General features: G+C 44.4%; 1 protein-coding gene and 1 long non-coding RNA gene across 10 annotated transcripts in view; one reads left to right on the top strand and one right to left on the bottom strand.

Moving 5' to 3' along the window:
• FOXP1 (forkhead box P1) overlaps window positions 1-25,992 on the bottom strand; it is a 331,699-nt gene that overhangs the window by 92,337 nt on the left and 213,370 nt on the right. For all 9 annotated transcript variants that reach the window (XM_031056354.1, XM_031056357.1, XM_031056356.1 and 6 more), the window contains one exon: window positions 18,998-19,123. In XM_031056354.1, the coding sequence (XP_030912214.1) occupies window positions 18,998-19,123 (126 nt within the window). The remainder of the gene's footprint in view (window positions 1-18,997; window positions 19,124-25,992) is intronic.
• LOC102039468 lies at window positions 11,143-16,914 on the top strand. Its single transcript, XR_265319.2, has 3 exons — window positions 11,143-11,303; window positions 15,668-16,019; window positions 16,786-16,914. It is a non-coding gene; the product is annotated as an uncharacterized LOC102039468 (long non-coding RNA).

The raw sequence follows: 25,992 nt of genomic DNA, 5'->3' as shown, positions 1-25,992 counted from the left end.
CCCTTCATTCCGAATAAACTGGCCCAAACTCAAGGACAGGGTTCTCCCTCCTGCTTCCCTTCTCCAGGCAAATGCAGCTCCTGTCTGTGAGCAAGGGTTACGACCCATCAACATTTCCTATCCAAATCCAGCTGCTGCTTATTCTGATCCTTTCCCCTCCCCGACCCTGAGCCACAAGAAAAGGGAGGATGCTGAGAGGCAGCAGGTCTTGGAGCTGGAGAGGATGTGGTGTGGCAGCCAGGACCTGCTCCTTTGCTGCACCCATCACAGCAAAAGATAAACAAGTAATTAAAATAATTTTTCTGTGGTCCCTTAAAGACAAAAAAATTGCCTTCCTGTAGCAAGAGAAATCCCTCCAATGGGTCTAAAGATTTTGGGTTGGAAAAGCACAAACTCACTGCAAAGTGTGTAACAGGAGAGGAATACTACAAAAATTTATCTCTGGAAGGAGAAAAAAATTCTCTGCCCTCAAACTCATCAGCTTCTGGGGTGGAGGGTGGCAGCAACTTCACCACACAGAGCCCTGAAGGAATTCAGGACACCTGAGGCACCAAATCCTTCACTCGACTGAAATTGCAGGGTGATTAACCAGAGAGAATGTAACTATCCAAACTGTAATTCGGCCAGCACAATGGATTTAACACCCCTATTCTTGGGAGGAAAAAAAAAAGTACTGTATTTGAAGTTCAAAATCTAATTAACTATTTGAGAAAAAGAATTCTGTTTTTAAAAGAAAATTCCTAACAATATAAAGAGAATTAGTGCCAAAGTTTTTGAAGAACTGCATAAAATGGTATGAAAAACGTATGATACTGTAATAATAGGAATGACTGGATTTGCTCAAATGTTCCTTATACCTTATAATACAAGAATAAAATACAGTGTAAATCCTTCTATCTACGTAAGTTCCCTGTACAGAAAAATCTCTCCTTTAATAGGTTTACACCTTTAACATGTATTAGTTTGCAAAAGTCCTAGGGTATAATTACACATCTTGGCTTGGCATATTAATAGCTGTTCCCTTCATTTACTGATTTCTTTTACTGGTCAATTTGCTGTTTTACTACATTGCTCTTACAGCTTGGCTTCCCCCCTGTGCTGGGAAGGGCAGAGGGGCCGAGCTGGCCACGGGCTGTGTGTGCTGCCTCGGGGAGGTGGCTTTTGATACCTCGAACCTGGCCATCTGCACGAATGATGCTCGTCTGGGATGTGGCATTTGCATCCAAGTTTGCCAGCAAGCTGCAGGTCACAGGCAGAAGCAAGCAGAGCTGCCCTCACTTCCAGGAAAATCTGTGCGGAAATACACTCCACAGGCCCTGGAGAGAACGAGCCAAGCAGGGCTTCTCCAGGGCTTGGTGGCACCTTGCTGGTGTCCCTCCCCCAGAGCACCTGCTGCTGCCCAGGCTCCTGACCCTGCATCCCTCCCCAGGGCATTTCCTCCCAAATCCTCTCTGCCACCTTGCATCCCTCAACTCTTTCCTTGCTCCAGGCTTTTGCTGCTGTCCCAGGTTTTGCTCTTTGCTCCACTGGAGCTCCATCCCTACTGCTCCTCCTCATCTTCCTCCCCAGGACTTGAGAGACCTGGAGAGATGCTCACCTGGGACAGGATGCTCACCTTGCTCCATCACACACCTGGGAAAGGACCATTTTCCCTCTGATGGACAAGGGACACACCTAATGATCTGTGCTACCAGTCTCCACAGGCTGCCTTTGCATCTCTCAGCTCCAGACTCACAGCAAAGTTCACATTTGCTAAGCCTCTGTCCAGTTTCTACAGGTTTTTCGACAGTTTAAGGGTTTTCTTGTGTTATAGAGGAGCCATTCACTTAATGGCTTCTCAGCACTGCCATTATAAACCAGAACTTTTCAGGTGTTTATTACTCAGCTTTAAAAATTGGCTCTATGCTGAAATTTGGCAAACGAAGTGTCAGCCTAGGAGAAAATTTTATTTTTTGCCAATTTTATACTCTAAAAAAAAAAAATGACCCCACTTTGGCCTCCATAAAAACGCAGCTTTTGCTGCCTCAATGACACTGGTGAAGTAACAAGTCAATATTGTAATAGTGCCAGCAGAACTGAGTGATTTAATGCCTAAAATTGCTTTGAAGGTGAAGAGTGCTATTGAGCAGCTAATTATTAACTATTATTACTGATCCTGCCGCACAACAAAGATGCAAACAGGAAACAGAGGGAATATGAGACATCACTGAGAAAACAAGGCAGGATGGGAATGAGGGTCCAGTGCTGAACACGGAGGAGCTGCAAAACAAGAGTCAGGACTCTTGGCAGGGTGGGATCCTCCAGCCGATGCAAGAAGAATGAACTGACATGGAAATATTATTTTTCGTTTTCCAGGACAGTATTTCAAACACAAATAAAATACAAATGACACAGTGTAGCTTGCTCCATGCCAAAGCTAGCAACGGTGCGGGATCAAAATCAGCTCTAAACCAAGCTGAACTGAGGTCAGTGGGAACCTCATTGCTCAGCTGAAGCCAAGAGAAACTTTGCCATTTAATCCAATGTGTAGAAGACAGAGCCCTGAAGGTGCTGAGGACAGGTGACCTTACCTCAGCTGCCCAGCAGTCAGATATCCACACCAAAATAGGCTGGGAATTTCAAAGATCCCAAAAGACTTACATCCTCTGAATTTTCAGGATTCTTTCAAATCCTGTATGCACAGGAATAGCAGCATTTGAATCACACACCCCAAAATCTGACCTAGGCTGATCCGACTTGGCTGTGTGGAGGGAAATGTAAGTGATCTTCACTCTGAACATGTCCAGCCACTCACTCCACTGTGTCACCTTCTGAGGGGACTGTGGTTCTGTAGCAGAAAGGTGACAGAGTGAGTGTTTGTGCTTTGAGGGAAGAGTGAGGACCAGGAGCTGAGTGAGGCCAGGGCACGCTGCCATTTGGAATGTGCTGTACCAAAGCAGCCATGAAAAGTCACCGGGGCTGCTTTCAAACACAGTAACAAAGAAAAAAAACCAACCAATTTATCTTTCTGGAAACTTTCTGCTTGTCTAAGTGGCAGCTATTTAAATACAATTAACAAGCAAATGATTTTAAAATTACAATACATTTAGTAAGGCAGCATCACAAACAATTTGCATCTCATTAAAGTGTTTGAAGCTGCAGAATCAACCTCCCAAAAGGGCTGCACATCAAGTGGGAAACACAGTCACAGTCAAGAGCTTCTGCACTGTCCTGTGACACTGGACACACAGTGGGAGGACAGCAGAGGGGGGGCTCAGTGTCCAGCTGAGCCCCTGGCTGGGCCACCCCCGTGGGGAGCTCTGGCCACGGCTCTCAGCACAAGGACGGATGCCACAAGCCACAGCCTTGCTGGAAGTGGGTGTAAAACGAGGAAGGAAGGAAGGAAGAGGGTGTGTGTGTCTGCGTGTGTGCATGTGGGATGGGCACTTTTTAATATACATTCACGAACAAAGAGTTTAAAGGGATTTCAAGCTACTTACTCAGCTATATATATATAATTAAAAGTTTATAGATTACCCCAGCGCAGCCTTCTGAGATTACTGCCAGGTTTGGACACACATTAATTCCCAGGAACCTCCTGCAGAACAATCCCATACCGACGTGTGCAGCAGGAAAAGCCTCAAAGAAGTAACAGTTTTAAATGCTTCCAATTCACTTTCAACTGTGATTTACTGTGGTGGCTCCATTTAACCCAGAGGATTCAGGAGCACTTCCCAGATCACAGACCATCTCCCCTCATGCCTTTGGCTTCCTTTAGAAAGCCAGGCTGATGTGCCAAGCCCTGCTGGATCCATCCTAGAATACAGGTTTTGCTAAGCACAGCTCCAAATGGGTACCTGTGTGGATCAGGGCTGCTGGTTTTGCTGTCAGTGCAGCTCCTGCCATACAAGACCCTTCTGTTCTAGGCCACGGAGAGGAGTGACCTGGCAGGAGGCTGGTGGGAAACTATTGCTGATGGGTGGGAAGGAATATACATAAGATCTCTACAGGTGATACATGAACTAATTCCTAGGTGAATGAGGAATGCATCCTTAATTTCACTTATCAGGAGACTTGAAGGTGAGGATGTCCCTGAATAAGTCACTTCTCACAATCACTCTCAAAGCTGACACTGCCAGCACTGACCTACACTCCAACCAGACCTTTAACCCAAAAACTTGTTCCAAAGCACTGCAGGAACCGAAAAGGCACACACAATACCTTCCCTAGAGTTCAGCCCAAGTTCTGAAACAACCTTTCACTTGCTGTGCCTCTGACACCACAGGCTGTGGGGCTGCACATGACAATTGCCGAACACTGCACAGCACAGTTACACACAGCGCTGGCAGCGGAGAGCGAGACAAGAGTTTACAATTGAATCTGCAGAGGAAATTCGGGAAAGTTGAATTATCCATCTGGAAGCTGGCCAAGGGCTGGGACTACTCCCAGAAGAAGCGATGGGTTTTGCTCTTGCTTTGAAAGGCAGTGCCTCTGAGCTGCCCGTGGCTCTCGCTCGCTGCTCCTGCAAGAGCAGGGCCAGCACATCATCTGTGCTCCTCCTGGCTTTCCTGGGATCCAGGGATCTTGTCCTGCTGCTGAGAGACCCATCAGTGGTGACAAGGGGCTGAGGGCACTGATACCCTGCAGTGCCTCTGCAAGGGGTGTGGCAGCTTGAGTTTGGGAAGCCCAATAAAAAGTGAGATGGAAAAAGGAACTAGTAACAAAAACTACAGGCAAAAGCAAACCAGTCGTCATCAGGTGCATTCACTGCTCTGGGCACTGCACACCAGAGAAGCTCCAGAGCCCTTTGGGTTCTCAGGTCTCTCCATCCCTGGTGTCGTCACAACCAGTGTGTGTCACCCCAAAACTTCCTGCCCAGAGATGCCACCAACTATTGACACAGGCCTTGTGCGCTTCTTTTTCAGACCTGTGGTTTTGTAGTTTGTCAAAACAGGATACTATTTAAATGTACAAAGTTATGATTTAAACAAAGGTGAAATAGTTACTGTTGTTTTAGCAACCAGACATCAGGCTCTGCTCAAGCACACACTTTTTTTTTTGTTTTTAAAAGCCCTCAGTCCGCTTTGCCAGCACGCTCTCCCTGCAAACCTGGATGCGAAGACAACTGTCTAAGCAAAACAACACTCACTTTCTATGAATTACTGAACATGTGTAATTCATTTATCTGTAATATTGTGCTAAACTCAGCTCCAATTAAACAAACGAAAACACCTGCTTAGCACACATAGATCTTTCCATACCTCAGGGGAAGACACATCAGTGTGCTCTGTAGTACAATCTGGCTCAGAAGCCTACACTAACAATGCAAATCTGGGATTTTTCTTTTTTTTCTTAAATGCACATAGGCAAGGAGATTAAAAAAAATCAGATGGAGATTTTGGGGATGGAGTATTTGTGTTTGGTATTTTTATCTATAGCACGTGCAGTTCTGTGATATTTAAGTGCTCACTGGGGGCTTCTCATGGGCAGCTGAACCTGAGGGCATGCAGCACTCCAGGGAAAAAAGTGGGATAATGAAAACTTTAAAACACACTTAACTGGCCCCAGATATTATGATACTGTAAAACTACCAAAGAGACCTCGCGTTGACAAATTTATTGAGCTGGGGAGAAGTTTCCTTTTCTTGCTTTGCTTCTGGACCACAGGCATCCAGCAGCTCCACGGGACTTCTCTGTTGTCCCCCCACATTAATGGGTCAGAAGCACAGGGACACACAGTGAAAATAGCAGTGACACACTGAACAGGGACGCCCCAACATGGGGGCTGAGACCACCCCTGGCACCCCAGGTGTCCCAGCAGCAGAAATGAGACACAGCCTTATCTCACACACGTTTTGGACCAACAGAGGGGTGTCCCTTTGGGGTGCCTTGGAAAGAGCGGTGCCAGGGTTGGTTTGGGAGCCTGGGTGCAGCAGCTGCCATCAGCAGAGCCTGCAGCCTGCCAGATCCCCTACACTTAACTCATTTCCTATTCTTTACTCACTGCCTGCAGACAATAGGCTGTCAATCAGATCCCCACCAGAACATTTACAATTATCTTCCCTCTCCCGCACCTCAGCATGGCCCCGTGAGCGGCTCCATCCCAAACTGTTCACACACGAGCCATTGGCAACTCCTCTGTCGCCAAAACTGCCCTGACTCCAGAGGCGGGTTAGGAAATTGAATTTCCTCGTGTTTTCAAATAAAAGTACTGCGGTGGCAAAGCACAGAAGCAAAAGAGCAGGCTTCCTACAGGTGTGAGGCAAAAGCAGCGAGGAATGGAAAACCTGCCCCAGTAATTATTACAGCATTCTGGGCAAGGACGAAGGCTGTTTTCTGCCTTTTTTTCTTTCTTTTTTTTTTTAAGCAAAATCAAAGTTACAAACTGAAAGGGTTTTTTTAAAATTATTTTTGTTTTGTTTCTCTTCCCCTTTTTTTATTTAGGACAGGGTGGTCCTCTCTGCTCACTCCTGCAGAATTAGCAACAAACCACCACCACAATTGTGCAGCTGGCCTTGTGACCATTGCTGAGTTCTCCCAGAAGAAATTGGTTTGTTTTTCCTCTGGGTAGACACAGCTGAGTGAAGGACTCAAAATGAGCACACTCCAAGTAAAAAATAACAGTGATGCAAGTCATAACCATACCTTCCCCTTGTAGTGGCAGTTGCTGACAATGTGATTTAAAAATATCTGAACTATGTTCTGCATGATGTTAATGCTCCTATTCCAGAGAGAAATCCCCAATACCTTCGGGGCACTTTCCAAACACTGAAGCCTGAGAAACTGTCCAGGATGGGCCCACTCCTAAGAGCACTGAAATCATTGCCATTGCTAAATTAGGAGAAAATCCGTACAGTCATCATTCACTGCACTGTGACTTCACTGATTTTCTGCTCCACTGTCTGCTCAAGGGTCAGCATGGTTAACAGAGAGGAGATATTCCCTCTCCTATTAATTGATCTGGACACATCTTTGATGGCTGTCAAACAGAAAGGTAACTAGTGACATCATGGCTTTTTTTTTTCCCCCTTTTACTTTTTAACTCTTGCACAGAAAATTTCTATAACCTTTTCTGATGAAAAATAACCTGTGTGATATTTCCCCTCTCCTTTAAAATGTTTATCCTGCTCCGAATCTGCAAAGTGTGATATCATCAAGGAAGGTCAAGCTTCACAGGAGCTAATGGCTCTGCTGTGTGCTCCCACCACTTTGAAAAGACGAACAATAGTCCCTCAAGTGCTGCTGCCAGTGGCACAGCAGCAATTCACCATGGAGGGTGAGAAATCTGAAATTAAAATAAACTGCTTAAAACCTGCAGATAGAGAGGGGGGATGCAGGAGAGAGAATAAAACGGGACAATCTCTGAACCCAATCAACAAAGCGCTCATTGTTCCAGTTTAAGACAAGTAACACAGCAATAAATATTGAGCCAAGGAAGTTAACCTGTATCCACAGCCTTTGAATAAACACCAAAGCTGAAAGTAAAATCCATGCCAGGCCTTTGGCTCTTGCCAACTCGTGCTTTACTCCATCTTGCTTGGCTTTGTTTTTTTTTACTTTTGGGGATTTTCTTTGCCTTCTCTCCTGTTATTCATACCTTCCTGTAGGAACTCCTTATCACACAGCAAAAGGACAAACAGAAGGAACTGCCAGTGCACAAATAAACTCAGTTGTGTTCTGTAAATCTACCTTGCTGCAGGTAACTGGGAAGAAAAGGGCTGGGAAATCCAGGGGTTCATAGCCCCTGTGAAGCCAGGGAAGTCCCCAGCTCCTTCCCACGCCCCTTCTCCCCACCGTGACCTGATGCAATCCTGCAGACCTCTCTAACCACCCAAATCCAGCCCAGTGTTTACCCTGCAGGGTAGCAAAGGCAGCATGAGGCATCTCTGCAAGACACAGGCACGTTCATCTCTCTTACAGAAGTTTGAGCATTCAGCTCTTGATCTGAGTACAAATAAATGTCCTGGTTAGTTCTCATTTTTCCTCAAGTGGTTTATCCACTACTGTGCCAACACCTCAGCCAGTAATACAGGTTTTCACAGCAAGTATTAATTCTGGCTTCACTTTTAAATCACATTTTCTTCATTTGAGCATATTATATTCCACAGAACCAGGCGTGAGCATCATGCAAAAGGCATTCTGGTCCACGGTTGTGAATACAGCTGTGTAGGCAGAGGAATATTTGTTTTCCAAGTAATTTGTGCACATTCACAAAATTACAGCTGTCTGCAGTTCTCCCGAAATATCTGTCCTGATGTTTACAAGCCATAAAATATAATCTGCCTTTTCTACAGTTCCAACCAGTAAAATTGGTAATTTATATATTTATATGTACATCATTATTTTTCTTACAGATTGGCTACTCCCAATTACACACTGCCTATGGTTTTTTTTCCCAATGAAAGATGGGAAATGTTTCACAAGAATTTCTGATTTTTGCCTTTTTCACGACAAGACTCCAATTCCTTTCAGTTCTATTCCTACCTGTCTGAATGCACAAAACACCAGTCCCTAGGACAGCAAAGTCCTTGGGATAAAATTTTCCGAGCAAATGTGGAAATGTGCATTGCACCTGCTCAACTGACACTGCTCAAAGTCCAGCAGGCGAACCACAAGTAACTCTTTTACCCACAGTTTTGATCAGCAACATAATGCACAAAACCAAAAAAAAATCATCAGAGAATCACAGAATGGTTTGGGTTGCAAGGGACCTTACAGTCCATCCAGTTACAAGCCCCCTACCATGGGCAGAGACACCTTCCACTAGACCAGCTTGCTCCAAACCCCATCCAACCTGGCCTTGAACTTCTAGGGACTCCTGCTACTAGAGTGACTTTGGTCTAAAATTGATTTGAAAGAAAAATCAGAAGTAGGAAGCTATATCCATCTCAGTGGGATCCCTCAGCTCCAACATACTGGATGGCTGTCACTTAAACCCAGGTCAAATCTGGCTCAAGATGTTCAGCTCAGTGCTAAACCCACCCAAGAGGTCCACATGGATGCACTGATGTGTCATAAAGGCCCAGCATTGAGATAAACCACAGGTTAATAACTTAAATCTGCAACTGCTTAAAAAATGTCAGACAATGACAGAACTGGCAAGGAAGCACAGCTTTGGTAATCTGTACTGCTTTTAACACCCTCAGTCCGTGTGCTCTGCTGCATTACATACTCCATGCGCCCTGGCACATGGCATGAGCTACACAGCTGCAACGTGGATCTCATGGTACAACACGATGGAAAAAAACGTTCTGAGGGGCCAGTGGCACCAAACTACAGCACCAGTGACCTCGGTGGCATCAGTGACCTCATCAGCTCCAGTACAAGTATCTCTGTCTCCTGGCTCCCTCCTCCAGCACACATCACTGAGCTCCTCCCATCATCTTCCTACCCTGCTCCAAAGCAATTTCAAAACTTTTTCAGCTAGACATGCTAAACCCAGGATGTAGATTTTCCAATTAGTCTCTGTTTAAACATCTGTTGGTAGACTGCATTTAACATTAGTTATTTGAGAAAAGTGCAATTTGATTAGGCTGTCTGAAACGGAGCCAAAGTCTGCAAAATAATAGCTCAATTAAATTTTGTTTTGCTTTCATTTGTCTTATACTTTCCTGAGTGTGATACAGTTGCATATAATCAAGTAAACTAATTCCTTTCAAAATGAGATATTTCGGTGCTTTTTCCATCTCCTCTTAAAGTTTATTTAATAATCTATTCCATCTTCTCCATGCTTCATCGAACTTCAGCCTGACACAAAGTACATTTCTTTCTTGTGCCTTCAGTCTACTTTAATTTTCCAGGCTTTCAGTGACTTGAGATTATGCGCCATTAATGTTACACCTTAAATAGATTAGTAATTTATAAAAGGAAGATTACACATATCAGGCAAATAAAAACATTTCAGCAACACAACAGCCTTTTCTTTGCACACACCACAAAATATTTTGCCAACCTGACGACACAGCTGTAAAACTGTCAAGCTCCAAAGCCACATCCAAGCAGCATTTACAATTGTTTCCCTGGGTTTAGTTTCTACTTATTCTGTTATGTTGCACTTGTTGCCCTGAAACTTCAATATTAGCTCTAGAGATTTAAACACATGAGGCAAACAGCTGCTCTCCTCCACTTCAGCAAGCCAGATCAAAATGCCTTCTCTTTTTCTCTCCTGCCTTTTTTTTCTTCCTCCTTTCTTTTTAAACAAATTGCTGCAAACCAAGTATTTCTGGCAAAGCTGGTGGTTTTGGGGCAAAATTCTGCTCTGTGCTTATCACTGCAGACTCCTCCAGCGCAAACTCCTCTCAGTCAGTGTGTGAGGAACACCAGCACTTCCCCATTCTGACTAAAGAAACTTTACCTTGAGGATTAAAAAATATAAATAAAAAAGTCACAGCAACTTAGCTGCTATGTAGATGAGTCTATGATTTAAATTAAAACACTAAACATTTAAACATTAACTTTTCACACTTCTGTTAAAAAAAAGCAGCAGCATGTACTCATTGAGAGAATTATTTTATCTGAGATTTTTGATACACAGTACTTTTCCTTTAGTGTTTTTTAAACATATTTATTGCAAAGTGTGAACACAAAGGGACAAGCTGAAATAGGTATCTGGCAGGCTCTTCCCAGTGCGTGCTGCTGAAAGCCACAAGTACTACTGCAGTTGTGACAAACCTGTTATTTCGCTGTAGGAAGGCAGCGACTCCTCCAGCACTCCCTGCCCTGCCTCTGGCAGCTCTTTAGAACGTTCCTGCAACAAAATAACCTTAAAAACCGAGAGGCATCTCAAGTCCGTGGAAGTTCAAAATGGGATATGTCCTATTTAAAATGTAGAGAGCTACTAAATATGACAACCATTTGATGTATGAAAATTATTCACAACCAAAAACAGACAGTCTGGAAATAGCTGGGATGACTTCATTTAGACAGAATTACCCAAATCTGTTTCTAATATACACAGTACACATAATAAATTTTTACAATATGACAAGGAAAACAAACTTAATAAAAGTTCCTGATCTTTTGTTACACAAGCAAGCTATAGCCATGCTATGTTTATAATATTTTGCCCATGATATCACAGCTCAGTAACAAAAGCTAAGCACCACACAAAACAGTTTCTAGGTATGACTTCACCTCACCGTGCCAGCACTGCACCCATCAGCCTGGCAGAACTACTTTCCCCAGCCCACAGCCCGTGCTTGCTGGGTTGATTTTGACTAAGAGTTTCCTTTTCTCCTTCTCCCAGGCTCCCTCTGCCTTGGGAAGCTGTGCATCTCTGTGACAGGAGTTTGTTTTTTTCCAACTACACCAGGACTCATCTGAACGGTAAGAGATTTTTTAGCCTGTTTCCTTCACTCCTGGTTATTTGACAAGTGCTTGAAAACCCTGTTATAAACAATCTCTGTAGGAAAACAGATGATGTCTTACGATCACAGAAGGTAATTTTTTCAAGAACCCAACTTTTTGAGCATTTCCCAGATGCACCGCGTCAATCTTCCCGCGTTTGACTATCTCAGCTGGTTTTCCAGCCCGGGCATCGCGCCAGGCAGGCCGGACTGCCCCTCATTGTCACTTCTGTTCGATGGCACTTGCACCCACTGCTGTTATTCCAGGCTTCAGGAAATTTTCTAACCACTGGACAGGCTCCAGCACTGCGCACTAATAAGTTGCAGATTGCAGCACTCCAAGTGTGTGTGTGTGTGTGTGTGTGTGTGTGTGCATGCGTGTGTCAGATCGGGGCCACACTTTGTAGGAGGGGGGAAAAAAACAGTAGTTCAAAAATGCTGCCTACTCAAATTGACAGAAAAGTGACCCCTGCACTTCATCAGAAATTCCTGCAGACTGACAAAATAAAGGAGTTTGCTTTTATCACACACAGTAAGGCTCATATGGAAAAATGGAAACACTACATCACTCGACCTTAGGTTGCCCCCTTTTCAACCGCAGATGAATATTATGTATAAAAATTGTAAATCAATTTGAGATGTATTAAAGGAGATTCTCTTTTTCTGTATTAAAGGTAATACCTTTTAATCTCAAGATTTATTTTGTAATGTCAAGTAAATGAGAAAGACTTAATTTCCGTAACTGAATTTTGTTACTCTTAAGTCTCTTCAGCATCTCTGCATGGTGTTCACAGAATTTCCTACCCTTTGCTTTGCATTAGGAAATAATGAGCAAGCAGCACTTACCCAACACTGAGTCACAAATATTTGCCTACATTAACAGAGCATTAAAAGCCATTTTAAACAACTTAAGGAAATTGTGCTAGCCTTTGAACTGTGATTCACTATTAGGAGAAATTAGGAAACTTTTCCTCTTCTCAAGGCAAAAATCAGCTGCCGTAACCTCCTTGTAATATCATTAGGTCCTAGAGCAGATTTTCCTCTTACAGATCCTCACACACAATAGATTTCTTTGCTTAATGAAACTACTTCTGAAATTTTCCTACACTCGGCGTTGGGTACTTTGAAATTTCAATCCTTTCACATCCTTGAACTCTCATCAACATTTTTTTCCAGACTGTGTCAATAAAATTGATTACTTGCAGTTCTGAACTCTGTTCTGCACATGGAAATAAAACAATTTGTTTTAAAGTATTTTCTGAAGAAAGCAGAACTTGGCAATCGTATCTCCAAGATCAAAAATAAAAAAGAAGAAAGAGGGACAATCCAACCAAGCGAGCCTTGCCCACGAGAAGCAAAACAAAAAGAAACCTCTCCAGCAAACAAAAGAGAAGCGAGGTCCTGATTTCATGATTTTATCACGGCAGCAAGGCAGGCTCAATCCCTGACATCCCCACATCACCAGGCTCGCTGCTGTCCTCCTGACTGATATATCTCCCTGTCGGATGTGAACGATCTTTTCGGATCATTAATATGTTCATTAATTTGTTATCAATCGTGGCTCGCTGTACTTGTGCTGTGCAGTCGCAAACGGACGGACCCCTGGCTCCCCGGCTGTTGAGATGCCTCATACCCACAACCGATCTGTTGCTTTTACAAGTTTAATCTCGGTATTAAGGAGCTGATTGCGGAACCATGTCGCTATAACATCTTCAACCCAGCTGTACATCATATAAACCGCTATAGGAGGGGGCAGTCTCCCATCATTCCTGGCAGCAGCACATACCTTTAACTCCCTAATCTGTAATACTACAAAATACCGCTCTCATTTCTTCCCAAGCACAAGTGGACTACCAGCAAGGGTCCAACAGTGTTATTCCTAATTACCTTTTTTTCACTCTTGATCCTGTGGCGCTCATAATTAGTTACCTGGGGCTGCAATCCAATTTGAAGTGATGACAAGAAAGTGATCCATGAAAAAGTAATAAGTTAAATCCAATTTCAGCCTTCCTCTAATTAAATGCACATGGAACTAATGACTCAAACCCTACCATTTCAGTGATAATGGTAATTAGCGAGGTGGGAGTCACTCTCTTTTTTCAACACTGTAGGTGTAAACCACAAGGTAAAATGGCAGGAGCACTCTTAATTACATGTGTCATTTTGTCAGCAATTTACACATTTCTGACCAGTCAGGAAGGTTTCATTTGTTTTCCCCTTCCCCGAGGTGGGTAAGGCACGTTCAGGCTCTGGCACTGCCCGCCCCACATTCCCACTCCCAACCTGGGCAGAAATCACAGTTTTTACAAACCTGTTCTGTAAATGCTTAATGTCAAAGCAGAAAACCTGCAAGAAAATGATACTCAGGGTGCTCTAACAGGATACAGGGCTGAAAATGAGGGATCCTGGCTTCTACTTTGCCCCTCAGGACTGACTTCTTTCCAGCACTCAAATGCCAAACTCCCAAATATCCCAGCAGAGCTGCACACCTCAACACCACTGAGGGCCTGCAGCTCTCCAGCCTTGGGAGAGTCACTTAATATCTCTCTGTCAGGGTTTACATGGCTATAAAATGGGAATAATCATGTTTGCTGACAGTACCTCACACTGCCAGCTCTCCAAATATACTGGTATTTTCCTAGAAGCTTCATTTTTTTGAATCATGATATTACAGGATAATCACAGGCTTCTTTTAAGAATAAACAAACACATTTGTCACCTTTCTGCTCAGTCTAAAAAACTGAATAGTAAATGCTTTAAAAAAATATTAAAAGACAGCAAAAAAGGCCCATAGGTGTCATGAAAAAAAACCCCTTAGTATCAAAATTTTCAAGCTGATCATGTAATTTTGAGGATCTGACTCAGATTTTGTTCTGTTTGTGGGGTGGATGATGTCTGCATTTCACAGACACATTCCAAGAACTGACTAACATTCATAATTGGCTTAGGGGTGAAAAATAAATAAGAACTAAGGGGTTCTTTGGCAGAAACCAGCAAAACTCAACTTTGCTTAATTTCCAAAGTCAGAAACAGATAATGAAAGATTCAAGGGAAATTTTCACAGGCAAACTTCAAACCCTGCAGAAGCAAAATCTTGACCCAAGCTGATTTGGTGGCAAAATTCCCACTGGCTTGACCGAGGCCAGATTCTGATCAATTTCTGTATTGAAGAGTGAAACAGAGAGATAGTAATACAAATAGAATAAAAAATTACTTCATTTGCTGAGACAATGTCTCTAGCAGTTGTTAAATTTACCACTCTGTAAAAAAGGTTCCCTGGGTGTAAAACCTGAGACAACATAACTGAGACTTGTGTGCTCCAAGTGAAACGGAGCATACCCTGCCCTTCACCTCTCGGTGTTTATTACGTTGTCAAACTAAAGATTTCTAATTTCATAAAAAAAACAATACTAATTGGCCCCCAACATCAAGCTACAGTGATTTCTTTCCTCTTGCCCTCTTCTATTTCTCAAGATACTGGAAAGATATATTAAGATAATACAGCATGCAAATTAAATTCTACAAAAGCCCAGCCAAAAGGCTGCTTTAAAAAGCAGCGGTATGCAAAGGCGAGGACAGCTCTGTCCTCTCAGCCTCCCCCAGTCTCACCCTGAGAATTTAAACCAAACCCAAATTCTTTTCTTGGCTGTGACTTAAAGGGAAGATTTATTTTTTTGTTTTGCCAAGCAAAAACAAAAGTTTCCATCCCAGTAATTTCATTATTTTTTCTCTCCAAACACAGGCAGGTTAATGATCAGACAAGAAATCTCATTTAGTAACATAAAAAAAAGTCAAGTGATGGGTTTGAATTGCGAGATACTGATTTGGACATCCTAAATTTGTTTTCAGTCCAGTATCCAACTTCCAGCTCAACGCAATACACAACATTTACATCTTTTAAAAAAATTGTATTTTTAGTATTGCCAAAACACACATGCACTTTTACTTTCTTGGGAGAAAAATGTGTCTCTTGATTTGTTTCCAATCTGTGTGCTCTTGCCAGCAACTAAAATGCTTGAAGAACCAAAATGAATAATCGGTAAGAGCATCGGCAATTAAAGCTGCAAATTTTAATCAATACATCTATTAATACAGATATATTTATCTTGGCCAGGAAAAATGTGCACATTTTCAAAATCCTAAGCATACCTGGTCTGTTAAATTATTTGTTTCACATATTCAAGGAAATCCACTGTCTATGGCAAATATATTATCAAACAGCCTTTAGTCTTTTTTTCACTTCCAGTAATTTTTGTGGAACTGGTATTTTTTACGTTCTTTCCCCAACTGCTGGTTATTAAATCCATTTCTTAACTTTCAATTTTCTTTTGTTTGTGTCATCAGGCTGCGAAACCGGAGGTCACTGCCAAATCTAAACCACGGCAGTGTGTGATAGGCTCAAAATGTGAGTCATCCTGTATTTGGAGATTTGGGGTTTTTCAGCTATCAGCAGAGCACATCTCCAGTCCTGCATCCAAGTTCTTACACACTGAGTATCTCACGATCTGCTAAAAGCAGATCTTCAGGTAGAGCTGCCAAGATCAAGAGACCCCAAACAGCATTGCAGGAGCCCACTGTCATTTAAACACACTGAAGATACCATGTCCCAGTGTGGCCACAGGATGCTGGGATATATTTAAGTACCTTGGCTATTTAATCAGGGAATAAAGAAGGAATAGAGGAAATTATCCAGAAGGTGAGAACAGATTAGCTACACAGTATATACCAGATTAATCTGCGTCTGTTTGTGGTGGTGGGGTTTAGAGGGTGCATTTCCAGCCCCAGAAGGGGCCCCTCCTCCTGGGGCAGGCAGGGCCACGGAACATTTCAGTGGGAGAAGCAGCAGCCCAGGCAGACAGCATCCCTCCCTGTTCCATGCAAAGCTCCCCAGCACTCGTGCTGGGCGCTGCTCACCAGTGCCCTCGCCAAGCACAGCAGGGATGAGCGACGCCTATGGTGTTCTTGTTATACATGAAGCCTGTTTGTCACAAAAAAAGCAAGGTGACTGCTAACTGCTGTGGCTATTAAATGAGACATCTATTTTTGTAAGGGAAGCCCAAAGAGACCTTGTTCATTATTTAAACAAACCTATGAAAAACGGGCACGTTTCCCCCACCCTTGATATTTATTCTATGTACTGTCAGCAATAGGTATCACCTCATCGGCATGGCCCCATCTGACTTGAGGGGGTGTGGGTGCTTGTGTGAGTGCAATTTTACTGAAAAATTCTACCCCCAGCAGCACCATCTCCTTTCAGCAACAGATTTTCATTACAGGGATGCACTTGGGGGTGTTACATCCAAGAGGACTTCCAGTATGTTTCAGACTGCAAAAGCACCAGGAATGAGAAGGGGAAAAAAAAAAAAAAGACTGGGCAGTCATTTGAATCAGTGAGTGACAGGCTGGGCCAGCTCTCTGTATACATTAATAAATTAGAATTTTAATTGTGTCTCTGACTGCAGGAGCTGCTCCAGTACTTTAATACGTACCAACAATTGGCTATGTTATGGAATCCACGATGTGGCCTTCACTGTTGACCTCTGCAACACAATTCCCAGTCTGACTACGGAAACTGTTTGGTTTGATCCTTTCAACTTATTTGAATCCTGACAAATAAGCTCACAGCTGAAAGGTCAACACAGTCATATTTCATCCTCTGGAGCTATTCTTAAGACATCTGCACAACAAAGCACTTCTTTTAGTACCTGACACTGGACCTAGCCAGCACAATCTCTCATTAAAAATGTCCCCAGTGGAAGAGTCTATTAAAAGGCATATGGATCAGCTATGGATTTACCAAATAAAATATTTTTGAAAGCATTAATGTAACGCTTTGGATTATGGCTCTTGACGCTGCCAATAAAACGTATATTTGCCCAATGACAAAATGCTTCATACTTTCCAAAAGAATAATAGCCCGGCTGTAAAGCACGAGGTGTTGTCCAGCAGCCGGAGCACAGGGGTGGGAGCCAGGAACTCATGAATCTTAATCCTACCTCTAAACCCAATTCCCTCTGTGATCCTAAGTGAGTTGCTTAACCCGCATCCCTCAGTTTCCCAGTCCAGAACTGGGATAATGCTACTTACTTATCAGACTTTCCTTCTGGGGATGTTTTGGAGATTAGTATTTGCAAAATGCTTTGAAGATGAAATCACTACACCAAAGCTCAGCGTTGTCCACGCTGGGCCAAGGGCTGCAGTTAACAGCTATTCCTCACTCGGGCAAAACTCCCCTTCAACTCCCCATCAGCTTTATTTGGGTAAGAACCACAGAATCAGGCCCTCTCACTTTACTGTCAAGGCCTCTAGTGATGTTGGCTTTACCTTCCATATTCTACTACATATTTAAAGAGCCTAGCATCCGTATTTTTGCAGGGAAATAATCTGAAGCACATATAAAAGGCAAGAGAAGCAGCAATGCTGTCAGGGAGCTCATGGTGATAGTATATCAAACTAAAAAAAAAAAAAAAGTAGAAAGAGCAAAAGAGACATGAGTTTGACAACGTGCTATGACAACAAGAGGGAAAAAAAAAAATCCGGAAAGAATTTGGGGCTACAGAGGCTGAAGCATCAGATATAGAAGAGCGAGATAAGATAAATGTCCCAGCTAAAGGGCTTTGTGCAACTGCAGCTGAACTCCTGCATTCAGAACCTTATTATCAAAAATCCACTGACATGCTGCAATTGCAATTGCAGTAATAAAAGCAATAACCAGCTGCAAACCAGCAAAGTGGTCAAGGGTCTGGAAGTGCCAGTTTATGAAATACATAAAGAACTAGATACATATAATTTGCCAAAACTGGCAAGTACATGTTAGTATCTCAGATGTTTGAGGAGTGCGAACACGAGGCAAGGCAAGGGACTGACTCAGTATTTATACAAGCAGTATTACTTGGAGCAAGAGGATGGAATTAAAGTGGAAAGTTCCTGAGCATCTGCTTTGTTATGGAAAACTATCTGAAGGAAAATAATAGCAGTCCCACCATCACTTGGGACTTCTAGCACTAGAATAGCAAGAAAAAAAAAAAAAGGAGAAAAAAAAGGAACTGTGATACATGACCTAATAGGTCTTTCTTGTCTTTAACTCCCTGTGATTTATCCCACAAGACTAGCAGAATGTACTCCAAAGCCCCATATGTGTGCATACATCTTCTGTTTGGGAATGCTGTATTGGTTTTAGCTCTCTGAATTCATAACAGCATAAAGCCCTCTAATATTTAGATTTTATTTCTGAAGATGTCCATAAATCAGCAGACAATAAAAGGGGGAAAAACACACCGATGATATGATATCCTAGCATTTCCCAATATCCTTGACACAGCAAATCAACGGTTTGAGTGAACACAGACTACAAATGGAACAGCAATCAAACAGAAATGTTAATGCAAATCTCCTATGCACACTGACACAGTAACAAAAGCTATTCCATTTTGTCATGATCCAACTCTACCAGATGCTAATAAAAGTACACGCTCACGATTTGTAAATATGCCGTAGGTGTGACTTTCAAGAGCACCCAGCATCAATCCTGCTGCCACTTACACCAGCCACAGCCACTCTGTGGACACAGGGAGGAAGCCCCTGAAGGTTCCATCCCAGCGTCTGCACAGAAGATGCATTTATTCAGCTTTTACAAGCCCCAGACCCTCACAGATGCTCACAGGCTCCCCTTACCTGAAGGGCTGGCTGTTTGTCATTCCTCTTCGGAGACTTTAATCCACTAACTTGTTGTTGCTGCTGCTGCTGCTGTTGCTGCTGCTGCTGCTGTTGCAGGAGAAGCTGTCGTGCCACCTGGAGAGCCTGTAGGGAGAAAGAGGTTGGAGAATCGAGTTCAGAGTCAAGAGGGCATGGGGAGCTACACAAGCAGCATAGGGGCAAGGCAATCCCTGGTTGTGGGGTACTACTCCACTCCTGATGCACCTCCACTGAGGAAAGCAGTGACTTCCACAAAAATAACACCTCACATGCAATGGGGTGGTATCCCACCACTGATTTCCCATTTTGACTAAGGAGAAAAACAGCAGCAGCTGATGTTTGCCTCCTGGGTGGAAGCCTCAAGTAACTGCAGGAATCCTGGTGGTGAGCTCCATGGAGTGGTTGTTGTCCCCATGAAGCAGCTCACAGCCCTCCTCCCTAATGGGCAGGCTCCTTTGCTTTTAGCTTTCAGATGCCTCCTCTCCAGCAGATCAGGTTGGGTTTACAGAAGAGGGCAGTCATATATCACTGTCTGCTCCCCTGATCCCAAGAACATCAGAGAAGCTTCTGGAAGGCCATGGTGGGAGAAAGAGGAGAGGCAGCAGCAGGCAGAGCCATGCTGCAAGGAGCTGGAGAGAATGCAAAGAAAAGCAGGGAAGCATTTCACCTCACCAAAATCCAGAACTTGGACTTTAATGATCCTTGTGGGTCCCTTCCAGCTTAGGATATTCTATGATCCTATGAAAATCATTGTCAGCTCATGATGGACCAGCTGTGGGGACTCAGTGGGAGGGGGCACAGCAGTAAAGGGACAATGTGACACTGGAGGGGCAAGGGACATGACCCTGAAAGCATGAGCACACAGGATGTGGGGGAATTATTGCAAAATGTCATCCAAAGCAGAGAAGAGTCCTTCAACACTGGAGCTGCTCTGCAAGGCCCGATTTCTCCATCAGGTGGGGAAAAGAAAGCAAGAGGAGATAAGAGAGGAAAAGATGAGGAGCAAGTCCCTGCCCTGGCTCCTTCCTGGCTCCCCAGCCAGGGGACAGCAAGGATGATCCCTGCAAGACAGACTGTGGCACAGCTGAGGCTGTGCTGGCGAGACCCCAGCCTGCTGCTCCCGGAGGATTCACCAGCACCGGACCCGGGCCTCCCTGGTCTCCTTGGAGACGTTCAGTACATGTGTAGGTGGAAAAGTGGGAAGGCTGAAGACTTCATTAATGTAAAACAAGAAAAATAGTCCCTTTGCAAGATGCCTACATGGAAGGAGGGAAAAAGCCTTCCCCACTCCTACTGTGTATGTTCTCTGAGTGATTTAATTAATACCTATTTAATTAAGAAGTCAGATATGCTTCAGGTTTCACTTGCTCCTTCAAGTTGCAGTGTTTAATCTCAGCGCAGAACTGCTGGGAAAGGTTTGATATCAAGGTCAGCAAACTCGAACCCAACTCCCCCGCCCCAGTAAAACCTTGTTATTTTAATTGCCTAGACCCATCTTTTTACTTTTGGAGAGACATTGGTCAGCTCAGCGGACTGAAGAACCACCACTGCTGACCAGGGCAAGTGGGCAGGAGAGAGCTTATAATGCTCTGGCAATAAGCCCTCCTTTCCAATTTAATAACAAGTCTCCACTGGATCAGAAAAGCTCTCTAGGGGTGGATGCGATTTCCAGCAGAGCTTGGCACGGTGCAGGTAAAATTGGATTTTGCGTTTCAAGCTGGTTGGAGCTTAGTGCACCCATAACATCTCTGAATTGGTCCATGTTCTTGCAATGGGTGCAGGGAGCTGCTGGGCATGGATCTGGGCTCCAGTCACACACAGCCACCACCCCCTCAATGGTGCACCATCAAGAACCAGGAAACCCTGCAGCCTACCAAAGAATTCAATGCAACAAAAGAAAGCTTTATGCAGAAAGCGCTAAGAACAGTTAAAAAATACCTTATTTTTATTGAATTAACTTATTTAGCTGTTAAAGCATCTTCAAGGGTGGGCAGAGGCAGCAGAAATAAAGCCTACAAGACTTAAGGGGATAGGCAACAAATACTCACTTATTTAACAGGAGTGTTGTATGGCTTATTTAATTAATGAATACTTGTAAAGCACTCTGAGTTGCTCAGACAAGAAGCTCTATACAGTACAAGCGCAACATATTATTATATATTATTAAGACTGGCTCTGCAGAAGAATAATTCCAGGTAAATGTGCAATCAAATGATCATTTTAGTTCCCAGTAATTAGATTCAATAGGCCAAAAAAAACCACAGAAGCCTTTCTTTAATCATACACTAAACAATCAGAACATCCCTAACCTTTCAAGCTACAGCCTTTTTGAATAAAACATCATCAACTTATAGATATTATTCCAAAAAGAACCAGTCACCATATGTGTTGTCTCTTTGAAATACAGTTGCTATAGCAGACCCTGCATGCATTTCATGTGATATGATCATATTCTATCCGTTCTGGCAGCTGAGAGGTTGCACAATTAAACTGGCTGCCAGAAATTTTTTGAAGATTCCCAGAACAAGTAGCCATGCAAGAAATGCCTGCTCTCTACTTGAGCTGGCCACGAAGCTCCATGCAGCTTGGTGGGGTGGCCACTGCTACTATAAACCCTTACCATGACTGACCCCACAGCAATGAGGGTCTCTGGCTGTGGGGACAGCCTGGCACTGGCAGAGCTCTGCTGGAGGAAAGCCAGAGCTCCAGTCCAGCTGCACAGCACCCACATCCCTCACACCCACCACTCTGAGGGTCTCCATTCAAGGTGACATCCTACACCACCCCATTCCATGTCCAGGTGTCACCTCTGCTGGTACAAACCTGGTGGGACCAGAGTTGGCAAGAGGGAAGGACCATCACAGAGGGTGGAGCAGGGCAGGAAGGAAAGGATTAGAAAGAATAAAAGTGGGCTAGAGGGAGTGTCAGGGATACAAACAGCCAGGATGGACAGGAACATCAAAGGCAAAAAACAAGGTAGATGCAAGTGAGATGACAACATGCTGACATTCCAGGGACTACAGCTTGAAATGGCATTTCCCATTTCTCCTCTCGAGATTTCGCTTTTTCACTTACAAATAACTGACAGCAATGAAAGCTGAGCATCAGATGAGCTCGGGTTTAAGATGTGGAAGGTTGTGTATAGCTCAGATATGCTTCTTACTGAGCATCTGCATCAAGGAGCTACCAAGTCCTTGGTGCTACAGTGAATCCAGCAATCCCACATCCCTCTGCCTTTCTACTTCTCCCTTCTCAGCCTTTCCTTCCTCCTACCTCAGTCCTGTCCTTGCCACTTCCAAGCCTCATCCACACTCCTCACACATGACAGGACATGTACAAGAAAGATGGCTGGCTTGGGATACACTGACCCTCCTTCCTCTCACTCACAAAATACTTCAAGCCTCTTTAGGGTTTGCCTTCATGGAATTAGCTTGCTGATATCAGTTCAAGCCCTGTGGACAGCCGTACAGCCCAAACCAAGAAGCATCACACCTCTGCCCCCTTCCCTGGTTCCAGGCAGTGCTGCTCCTGCACGGAGCTCATCCCTGGCGTGGGAGCCCTGCTGAGGCTGCCGGTGCTGCACAGTGCTCAGGCGAGGATAGACAGGGAAATTAATTTGAGTGAAGTCAGTCCCACAACCTTCATCAGCACGGAGATTCGCAAGCAGGCCTGTACATTAATAAAGCTTCCTGTGGGAGTAGATGTTGCCTTTGATTTGCATGTGAATTCAATGCTAGTGAGAAGTGCCAGACTGTCAGACATGGAGACCAAAGTCTCTTATCTTTCCAAAAGCTTCTGTAGCAGTTTCCCCACATTTCCTTAATCATCTGCCTTGTCCTCAACTTACTGAACAGGCAGTAGAGAGTAAAGCTGGATTCGGTTCAACTCCTGCTGCTGCCAAGTCCTGAAACAAGGGTGCCACGACTGTTTACTGCTAGCCAACAGCTCTGCTAACGTGGCCCTCTCCTCACAAGCAGGTGCTCTGACATCTCCAAGCTCTTTTCACACATTCCTCCCCACTGCCATAGTTACATCTTAAATCTCCACCACGTGCTTGCAAGTGAACAACTGCCAGGGGCCGTGAAAAAGCAGCTCATGTTTGCATGTCCAGACAACAGCATCTTCCTTTAAGGTGGAGATGCCAAGAGCCCCTGAAACCACAGAGGTGCTTCAAATACCTGGCTCTGTATTTACCACCAGCCACGTTATCTGCACTGCTCAAAGAGCCTGCAAGCCTGGACAGAGCTTCTTGGGACACCCAGAGACCCAGACACCAATCGTGGCCTCCAGCAGTGAATCACAGAGCAGCAGTAACCATCCTCCTCTCTGCACCAAAACACAAAGGGGAAATCCTCCCACTTACTGGGAAAAAAAGAGAGAAAGGAAAGCATCCCTCTGAAAATGAATCTTCCATGGGTTTTGGTCACTATAAACATGGATTTGGAAGGACAACATCAGGAAAAGGCTGCCTACCAACCAAGTCATCCTATGCCTAAATGCAAGGTACAGCAAATGAACTCCCAAGGTGTTTTCTTATCCATTAGGAAATCACCCAGACATAAGGAGATTTTCTGATCTAAAACAGAGATCAGTAAAAAGGCAACTGAAATACAGAGCTTGAGAGACATTGCACAAACTTGGAATGGTATTTGAGAGTCAACACTGGGTGACACCTAACCCAGGAAAAATGTTAACAGTACATTAACTGTGAGATGAATCAAGCCTGTTTCATTCACAGCGTAAGTGGGAAGCCCCACTGAAAAGCCCTCTCCCTGTGCTTAGGGAAGTGGCAACCATTTATTATTTCCCAACCACTTAAGCACCAGGAGGGGGGAAAAAGTACACATTTGAGATGACCAAGACAATTTTATTGCAAGACAGACAGAACGTGACTTGTTTGCCCAGCTGTTGTTTGCCCAGAACACTGGGCACTGTTATCACCCCAGTTACTGTTGTAATTCAACATTTCCATGCAAGCACCTTGACCTTTCAGTTTCACCATCCTCTTTGGGCAAGCTATGACGAAGGGTAAAAATGCAGCCCTGCCTCTCACTTCATGTGGCCAGAAACTCCTGATTCGGGAAGGGGGCTGCGGAAGGGAAATACACTGGAAAAAGAGGGTAGAACTTTAAAAATAGAAATGCTGCTTAAATGCCATATACTTGCTTACAGTGTCAGTACATAAGGAAAACAGTAACAGGATCCAGTCGCATGGAGCCTCTTGCTAACTTGTTCCACCACTGCAGCCAGTACAAGGCAGCAACTCCTCAACTTTTTTCCATCATCCTATTCCTACTGCAGAAAAAGTGCTCCAGCTCCTCCCTTCCCATCTGCTCCAACCGTTATTAATATCAATCCGTTATTAATGAAATACGATGACCTACAGCTATAATAGGCCTGGCTCTAACGCCAGGGGAAGCTTGTTTCTGAACCTGAGGTTTATCAGGCATGGAAAGATCAATCCAGAGAACTTCAGGATGTATGGAAAGGAATGTACACTGGAGGGTGGGGAGATGAGCAGCAGCTATGAGGATCCAAAAAAAGGGGTGTCCTGTTCAACTGCCAATTCCCAGGGCAGTTGGTCAGTAATGAATGGGCTGCCTCCAAAATATCTGGATAAACATGCACCCAGAATTTGCAAGGAGAGCACAAAACAAAATCTCATGTGTTTTTACAGATTCCTAAGGATTCTGGGCCTTTTCAGGTGGACAAAGCTGCTTATCAGGAAAGCAACTTGAGAAAGGAAGAAGGAAGAGTTCCCTGAAATCAGAGGTGGTCTTGTGGCCATGAGAAGTGTCCAAGCAATAAATCTGGAAAGTTAGTTGCCAGCCATCATCATATTCTGTACACAATTTCAGTTGTGGTCATTAAACAGCAAATAGAACAAAACAAGCAAGCAGAGGGAGAAGAGAAGGGAGAAACTTTGAGGGCAAAATCTGCCCTTGGAGCAAACTTCACACTACACTGCACCGGTCCCAGACCTTGTGTGTTGACCTTTGATAGCCATACCCTTGCAAGCTACCACTGCTCCTCAACTTCCCCACTGAGGTTTGGGCAAAGCACAGCATTGCAGCAGCACGCATGCAGCTTTCCCATAGTCTATTTCTCCCCACAATTCATGCCGCCTTCAGGCCCTGAGGAATCTCCCCATCAGCAGCTCCAGGCGCCTCTCCCAGCGGAGCATGGCCCACCTCCCAAAAGGGCTTCTTGCTTCCCTTCAGCCTCACAAGGCAAGTACCTTTGTTTCTCCTGGGTGGGACGAGGGGGAATTTAGACTCAGCCAGCAATCTCTCTTCTTTCTCAGCTCCCATCTGTCCTCACACCCCGCTCCACTCCACAGCTGCTCCCAGCAGAGCGGCAAGATGCAGCTCTCAAGCGCGGAAGCCCGGATGCACCCGAGCTTCAGAGATGCTTCATGTCTCTCCCACTCCTGCCTCCTCTACCTCCTCTCCTGCGACACTCTCTTCTCCTGGAGCAGCAGATGTAGAGGAGCGGTGGTAGGAGGCAGACACATTGGAGGGGAGCCCTGCTGCAGCTCTCCTCCGGCAGGCTCAGGAGCCGCACAACGTGTGGAAACCAGCGAGGAGAGGAGCAGTATGCAAAGGGAAAAAAATAAAAAATAGTGCAAAGCGACAGCAGTGGGTAGTGCTGTTCCTCTGGGAGGAACAGAACAGGGGGAGGTGAGATGAACCAACTAGAGAATAGGAAAGGAACCAAAATGAAGAGGAGGAATAAAATGTAGAAGATGCAAAAAAGAGAAGCAGATGTTCTTGCAGCACTTATTCCCTCTGACATTCGTGCCCAGCTCTTCCATCTTCCTCCAGAACTGGGAAATGAGCTGCTACGTGCTCCATTCCCCACTGCCACTACCCTGACCCTGTGCCACACACAGAATGACACAGCCAAGAGCCCCAACACTGCTCTTGGCAGTGCAGAAGGGAACTTCGAGGATACCTACAGGCAGGACATGGGGC

This window comes from Geospiza fortis, unplaced genomic scaffold, assembly GCF_000277835.1.
Source record: "Geospiza fortis unplaced genomic scaffold, GeoFor_1.0 scaffold70, whole genome shotgun sequence".
In the NCBI taxonomy this organism is placed as follows: domain Eukaryota; kingdom Metazoa; phylum Chordata; class Aves; order Passeriformes; family Thraupidae; genus Geospiza; species Geospiza fortis.
Note: the sequence above shows the minus strand (reverse complement) of the source record. Positions and strands in the feature narration are given on the sequence as shown.